This window comes from Plectropomus leopardus, chromosome 9 (genome assembly GCF_008729295.1).
Source record: "Plectropomus leopardus isolate mb chromosome 9, YSFRI_Pleo_2.0, whole genome shotgun sequence".
Lineage (NCBI taxonomy): Eukaryota > Metazoa > Chordata > Actinopteri > Perciformes > Serranidae > Plectropomus > Plectropomus leopardus.
Window position 1 is genome coordinate 11,016,536 of NC_056471.1, and position 8,118 is coordinate 11,024,653.

Here is an 8,118-nt window from a genome sequence, read left to right on the forward strand (position 1 = left end):
ACTTCACATCAAATTGCATGATGGACAACTGTGTGTGAAATCCTTCCGTTACTCCTATCTACCCATCAGCAGAGTGCAATCTGACAGACATCACGTAGCATCGCGTAACTCTGCACCACTGACATCTACAAGCATGGCTAATTTGAGCAGCAGTTGGTGCACAATAATCCATTTTTGGCTATCACATTTCAGATCTAGGGTAACAGTTACATCATACGCTTTGCATATTTGCAAATCAATCATCAAGGTCATCTTACTAGCATAATTGATGCTTGCTGACATTTTGGAAGGTGTAAAGGGAGTGGGTGGGGATAAACTTGTTATACATACATGCCAGTTGATCCATGCAGTTAGACAAGGAGTCCAGCCCTCTCAGTATGTGTTCCAGATCAGTGCAGGCAGTTGGTGTAGTTTGCTCTGTGCTCATCTCTGTGTTTTCCATCTGAAAAATAATTGCACAAGAACAAAGCAGTCTGTGTCAAATACTATATATACACAATATATAAAATCGAACAAACTTGAAACACAATTTTGAATGCTAGTGTAACAATCCAAATAAAACATAAACATAAAGTACCATTTGTACAGTGAAAATAGGGCTCACACATGGAAGTCTGTCAATAAAAAAACACACCAAAACATATTCTCATTTTTAAAAATTTATATTTCAGTTTAACAGGTTAAACAAATCTGAACACTTCAACACTACACAACACAAAACAATGTTTGCAAGCCATGCATAACAACAATAAAAAGAGCTACAGTCTGTCCATAACTGAATGTAGACAGAGAACAGAAACACCACTCCAAAATACCTGCTTCTCCACTGCAATGTAAAAAACGAAAACAGGGTTTTAACGTTTACCTTAAAACAACATTTACATACTTTATCAACCCTTTCCCTGCATCACAGTGCAGTACTCTTGGGAACTGAAAACTCTCATATCAAATCTGAGTAGTTGTAGTGACAGTGGGCTCAGGACATGTGCCCATCTGTAGCTCCAGTTCTCAGTCTCCACAGATAATAGCTCTGCATCGATGGTAGGCTTCTTCCAGTTTCTGCACAGACTCCGCAAGCTCGGGACTGGTCCGCAGCGCCACCATGTCATAACTCATCCAAGCCAGCTGCACTACAGTTAGACAGAAAAGGCTTAACGTTACCACAGCTCCACGCCAAAGACACGCAAATCCCCAAATACTACCATATGACAAAACACACTTACAGTGTAATGACATAAAATTACATACCTGATATATTTTCAATATCTTCAATAATTCTCTCCAAATCCTTGTTCAGCTCCAAAACGTCGTCGTTGCTGTTATGCGGAAGCTCTAAAGGCGAAGATGAACTGGCCATCTAAGTTTAATTACAAACCGGTAGTTACGTCGGTAATGTTACAGGACTTGACTCTCGGTTTACTACACAGACACTTCTCCGCAAAAAAACAGCTTCGGTTAACTTTACAAGCGCCGGTAATCCGTTCCCGACGTTAGGTCATGGCAGTAAAGTTAAACGTCACCTAGCTAACAATTATCGTTAGCTTGACGCTGCTGTCTCATGTTAGCAAGGTCAAGTTAGCATGTTAGGGTCTTCTAATATTAAGATTTCAACTCATTTGCACATGTCAAGAGGAACAGCGGTACTTAAAACCACCAGCTACAGCTTTAACCAGCAGTTTATTAAGTTAAGAGGAAGTGTATACTTTAAAAGTGTGTGAAAACTTACGTTGGAGGGCTTTTCTTTAGCAGGTTAGTTTGAAACGGAAGGATCTCGCGCTAACTGAAGAGGAAAATAACGTGCGCATTCTCCATTTAAAACGTGACGTGATGATGTCACTTCCTACGATTTTCGAGATAATTTGAACACATTTTTTTCATAAACTTATTGTATATTGAACCGCCACTGAATGACAAATACACTGTTATGACAAAACCTTTGATTTAATAATAACAGAGTTATGATTTTAAGTATTAGATAGAAAATTTGCCTACACTGGCTATATCAAAGAAAAAAAATTGGCAAGTATTTTAAGTCTCCTGCAGACTAAATTTGAACTGGCTGAATATCAAAGTACTATGTATTCAAAGTTAAATGAACCCACAAAATTACAGTTTGTGAATAAATTACTCATGCCATGTTACCTTAACTTTATGTGGAGAAAAAAAGTTGTTACACAACAAAATATTGAACATTCTCTATTGAGCTATTGATTGACAGGGTATCAGATTTAACTAACTTTCAGTTCAGTAGAGTTGGGGAGTAACTATTTGTGCATGTGACTTGTGGAGTAAAGAGCTACTGCCAAATATATGAAATTGTATTCAGTTACAGTTGGAAAAAGAGAAAAAAAATATGTAGCCTTATTGAATTGCTAATTGAAATATTGGTGATTAAAAAGGGACTGCATCCGATATTCCTTTTGGTAAAATGTTTATATGTAGAATATGGGTTAACATTCATTCTGTTACTCTCTATTTCAAAATATTTTTCAGCATTATTGCCGTTTAAACATTTGTTTAAAAACGAATCAAAAAGTAAATAAATATAAAGTTACATTACTTTGATGAGATCATTAAAATATTTTTTTTTTCTTTTTTCACTAACTAATCTGTAATTTGAAAAGTAACCTTCCCAACTCTGCAGATCAGTGTTCTAAATAATCAGGTTTTACGACAAATGCAAGCAGGGAAGTACTGGGCATATGACTGGATACATGAGACTTGGATTATACTGCACGAGTTGTGTGAGAGTTTGAACTATAGGCTACTCACTACAATGCTGTTAATAAAGCAGTGTTCCTACAACTGCATGTTATATAAGTTTCCTAGTTCTGATACTTTTGCTGCAAAATCTGGTTTAAAGAGGCCATTACAATATTATTATTGCTTTGTTCGTAATGATTATCACATTTTATTTATAACATAGGCTTGTAAGTGTTGCCCAGTCTGTACAGAAAATATAATTGGAATATAATATTGATGTAACATTAAATATTACACATAGACAGGAAAACATTAAGACAGCCAGAGAGTTCATAAAATCATCTTTCTCCTGTGGGCGGTTGGTTGTTTATCTTTGTAAGCAGTCCATGACAGCAGGCGTAACATGCACAAAAAGAATTATTAAAGTGTATAATCTAAAAGGGACAAACAGTTATATTTCAGTCTGTTTAAATTTGAATCATAATCATCAAAAAAATACAGATGACTGAACTCAATTAATGTTGGAGTAACAGCTTGAGTGGAAAATTATTTAATTGAGGGTGAACAAAACCCCTGGAGGAACTAAACTAGCTGACAGCAGGAAAAAAAAAAAATGAAAGCAGCGACAGACTACTCACCTGAAGAAAACAACCAATCATAGGAGACAGGGGGCGTTTCCAGGGAAACAGATAAAGCAGGTATGACAGGTGACATCTTGACAAAGCAAGGGCAAACAGACAGGAAAGGGGTGGAGAAGAGTAGCCTGTAACTTGGGAGTGTAGAGACCTTCATTTGGACCATTTCGCATTCAAATTCCTGCAAACATCTGAAGAAGGACTTTCAAAGGCTGACAAAGACAAGACAACCAAAGGAGTTAAGAGGAGACTCTGAGAGGTGAGAAGAAATTTCACAATGTCTTCATTTGAGGCCCAGGGCCAGTCTCCTCCTCGGTGCGGCCCGCAGTTCCCCAGCCTTGGCCAGGAGCCGCCTGAGCTCAGCATGTACAGTGACTGTTACTACCCTCCACCTTCACTGCCGAGTCCTCAGCGCACCACTCCGACCTCCTACGACCTGAGCGACTACACCACCTCCTCCCCAAACCCCTACCTCTGGTTCAACGGCTCCAGCATCAACACACCGCCATACCTGGCCACAGCCGGCCCTCCTGGTAACCCCGGCCCTCCTTTTGTCCCTCAGCACTACGGCATGCAGAGACCTTACCTGGGTCCTGCCGGAGCTGGGGGTCCGGGAGGGGAGCTGAGCTGGTTCTCTCTCCCTTCACAGGAAGATCTGATGAAGCTTGTCAGGCCGCCTTACTCCTACTCGGCTCTGATCGCCATGGCTATCCATGGAGCACCGGACAGGAGACTGACATTGAGTCAGATTTACCAGTACGTGGCTGACAATTTCCCTTTCTACAACAAGAGCAAAGCAGGCTGGCAGAATTCCATCAGACACAACCTGTCACTCAACGACTGCTTCAAAAAAGTACCGAGAGATGAGGATGATCCAGGTAATATTTTATTTTCTGTTTGTGTTTGGCTCTGTTTTGAATATTTCTCTCTAACATAGGAAGACTTATATGATAAATTCACCTCATTTGTATTGCTTTCTGAATATGCTGTAGTGTTTTCTTGGTATTCTGTTATGTATTTTTTCCCATTCTCAAATTTAAATTCAACAACTCTACATTCTTTTGTCACAGGCAAGGGCAACTACTGGACACTTGACCCCAACTGTGAAAAGATGTTCGACAACGGAAACTTCCGCCGCAAACGTAAGAGGAAGTCCGATTCCCTCTCCGGCGGTGATGGCGGCTCCGGAGCTCCAGAGTCAGCTGACAGTGAGAGGGGCAGCCCCAAACACTCATCTGCCCTTACCATCTCTCCCACGCCAGACAGGATCCCCTCTCCTTCGTCGTCAGGCCCCGCACCTTGTCTCAGCAGCTTCTTATCTGAGATGTCTGGTGTGACAGCAGCTAATGAGGTGGGAGGTGATGGGTTAACCAGGCCACTGCACCTTCCTCTAGATAGAGCCACGCAACCTGGAAGCTTTAGCAGCTACTCCCCCAACTCAGGTGGCCCAGAGTGGGTGCCACAAGTGCCAGCTCCCTCTGTGCTCTCCTCTTCACCCACCCACTCTTCTCTAGGCTACACTAGCCCCATCCTCAGCCAGTACAGCAGCTCCAACGGGCATTTCTACCCCACACTCGGCTCGACGGGAATCATCTATCACCGTGAGGGCACGGAGGTTTAACAAGACATTAAATTTGACTCTCGACAGGAACTTTTACCTGTCTGGTCACTTTTGTTTGAGAGAGGCTCACTTGAGTGAAAGACACACAAACAGTTTGCGCTGACTGAGACAGTTGAGATCACTAAAGCGTGTGACAGCAGAGTAAAAAGGCTTTAATTCCCACAGTAACTGCTGAGTTAGCCATTCAGGACTGCCAGTGTCACTCTCTCAAACCGCAGTCAGCCTCACTATCAGATCCTCAGTCAGCTTTTATTCAAACTAACGCTAGTCTCTATCAGATCTGACTCATTATTAACAGATCCTGGATCTGATCTGCTGACATCAGGCCATTCCACACTGCTATCTGTGATTCTTTGATGGTATCACCTAAATACAACGCTCAGACAGCACATTTAGAGGAGTAGTTAAATTACACCATTGTCTACATTGTGTGTGTACAAAAGGTAAAAGGTAGACTTTCTGTCATATTTTTTGTCAAATTAAAGCTCAACAATCTGATGAACTTACAGTCTTGGAGTCTGATGATAGTAATTGTACTTTGTAAATATGTCAATGTGTTGTGGAACGTTATACATTTATGTTTTTGGTGTACTGTTATTGTACAAAACTCATTCCTTATCATGGTGTATGCTATAAATGTCGTGTTTTTGATATGAATAAAAGGTTTTAGACTTCTAAAGTTGGATTTCTCATGTTTTTTTTCTGCATAATAGTTATTCCTTAAAATGCTATGCTATATGACTTCTCTCACCCAACCCCCCTTCCAAGAAAAAAAAAGAGAGAAAGCCAAACAATAAGCCCTCACTGACAGAAAACAGTCCTGTCAGGAAAGCGATGACCAGTAGAGTAGAAACTGCATGTCGGTGTAACCTGAGCTTTGTGTGATGGATAGTTAACTGATTCTGCTAAACGGCAAAAATCCACATTCCCATGCTGCCCTCTTGGTTGCACTTGAAATCCCAACACTTGAAATCCCTTTCTGTCACGTCTACAAACAGATACTGCTTAGTGGATGCAAGTAGCTTTAGAGGGGGGAAAGAGACCAACTGTGAAAGGCTGTGAAGATGCTGAATCGTGAATTAACTGCTAGATAAACACAGTCAAGCAACACAGCTTAAAAGAGTATAATTTCCCTCAGAGTACAATCTTGAATGAATGGATGAATTTCAACACTACTATCAAAAGTTGTATTTTAGATAGTAGAGAGTCTATGGAAGTTAAACAAGAACAGTACAAACATTGGGGGGGGGGGGTATTAAGTCAAACTTAAAAGCTTTATTGTCACATGCACAGAAAAACAACTTTGCAGATAATACAGTAATATGTACCAACATAGATAAAAGTTAAAATGCATTTTTGCAAAAATAATGATGATATAAAAGTAAAGACAGTACAAGATCAGAAACATGCACGTGTGAAGTTAGATGTGGAGTTAATTAGTTAGTTAGTTGTGCTTTCAAAATATAGATTTGACAACAAAGGTGTCCCATTTTGCCAGTAGTGCCTGTAAAAACGCGGTATCGGGACATTTTGTGTTTGAGATGGAGTAATCACTTCTGTGTTTTATCATTATTCTTTATTATTTCTACTGTATATTGTAGTCAAGGGGTTAAGGTTTATAGAATTGTATTAAGTTGGGAGCTAATTTGGGAGGATTTGATAAATTGTTCCAGAATGCAGTTTTTTCAGAAAGTGTACCATTGTAACAGTACTTACCCTACTTTAACATAACTCCGTATCATAGTCTTATATTTCATATTCAAACATATGGAACACATTACTATGAGTCTATGATACACCCATCCAATTATCAGTCATTAACTAAACTGCCCAATTCTTAACAGGTATTTTCCACGTTAGTGACTTTGTTCATTTAAATGGCTTAATTGTGACTAATATATTTTTCCAATCATTTTACTTGGCTTTATTCTGTTCTCTAGGTGTCCTGCACATATGTTATTTAAATAAATATAAACCCTTTGATCGGTGTCTCCCTTAGGCCTTTATTTACCCCGAAACACAGGCAGCATGACAGTCATTTACACTAAACACAGAGAGAAAGACACAAAGAAAGCCCACTTCAATCCCAGAGCAAGTGGAATTTAACATCCTGGCGCGATTGGCAAAGTGCATTAGTGGTGGGAGGTTAGACGGTCAACCTGTCAAAATTTGCATAACTGATTTCAAAACAAGTGATGAGGTTGCATTTGGATGGATCATAAAGTCTCGCTATATTAGCTACAGTGTCAGTCCCGCAAGCCATATCTGATTTAACAGTGTAAAGTGTCCTGCGTCACACTGAGCTGTAAACCTTAGAGCTCTTTCGGGGAATCCTGACTGTGCCAAATACATATGCAAATAGATGATCTTTTCCTGCAGATATTACTCTTAGGAGAGGATCATGAGCTTTTTTTTTTTTTTTTACCCATTTGCGCTCACAATGGAAATTTTGAATGGAAGTGTTCTCTGGGCTTCCATATGCACAAATCTGAAGACACTGGTGAAAAATCAGTCAAATTATTGCTGAAACTTAAAAAAACTGTTTTAATCATGATATATTTAGTCTTTGGGCACATGTTTTTCTTGTATATATTTAATTATATCATAAAAACAGTCATGCCTTGTGCCCCAAAGCCTAAATAGGCTATAGTATAATAAGAAAATGTATGTACTGTATCTCAGAAAGTACAAGGTACAAAATCGAGGATTTCTAATCTATGAACTCCTAACTAGTTGAATATCAAAGATGTGCAAACATATGCAGTGTATACAGGAATTAACCCTTTAAAACCTGGAATGACATCATTTCTCCCTTTCACAAGCATTTAACACTTGGATACCTGAACAGATTAGTTTGATTTCTTTGGAAGACACATCGAAAGAGGCAATATGCAACTTCTTTTTCTGGTCTTATTATTTGCTTATTTCCAGGCCATTTTCTTTTTTTAAAGAAATCAAACCAATTTGCTAAGGTTTCAAATGATTAGTGAACACATTTTTAGTATTTTATTCATTTATCTCAAAAGTCTTCACTTTAAATATTGATAAAGGTGTGATTTCCCATATGATCTAAAAATTTCAAAGTTGTACTGTTAGAATCTTGCCCAAAGTATGTCCATACCAGATTTCATATCTTTATACTAAACATTTATACTATAC

General features: G+C 39.1%; 2 protein-coding genes across 2 annotated transcripts; one reads left to right on the top strand and one right to left on the bottom strand.

Annotated features, from left to right (window-relative positions):
• Nucleotides 1-646: 646 nt before the first annotated feature.
• syce3 (synaptonemal complex central element protein 3) lies at nucleotides 647-1,862 on the bottom strand. Its single transcript, XM_042493386.1, has 3 exons — nucleotides 1,727-1,862; nucleotides 1,249-1,357; nucleotides 647-1,130 (listed from the first exon to the last, which is right to left on the bottom strand). Exons 2-3 carry the CDS (start codon nucleotides 1,355-1,357, stop codon nucleotides 1,009-1,011), a joined length of 231 nt encoding a protein of 76 aa, XP_042349320.1. The 5' UTR covers nucleotides 1,727-1,862; the 3' UTR covers nucleotides 647-1,008.
• Nucleotides 1,863-3,437: 1,575 nt separating this feature from the next.
• On the top strand, nucleotides 3,438-5,638 carry foxi3b (forkhead box I3b). Its single transcript, XM_042493634.1, has 2 exons — nucleotides 3,438-4,216; nucleotides 4,409-5,638. The coding sequence occupies exons 1-2, from the start codon at nucleotides 3,616-3,618 to the stop codon at nucleotides 4,957-4,959; spliced, it is 1,152 nt and encodes a 383-aa protein (XP_042349568.1). The 5' UTR covers nucleotides 3,438-3,615; the 3' UTR covers nucleotides 4,960-5,638.
• The last annotated feature ends 2,480 nt before the right edge of the window (nucleotides 5,639-8,118 follow it).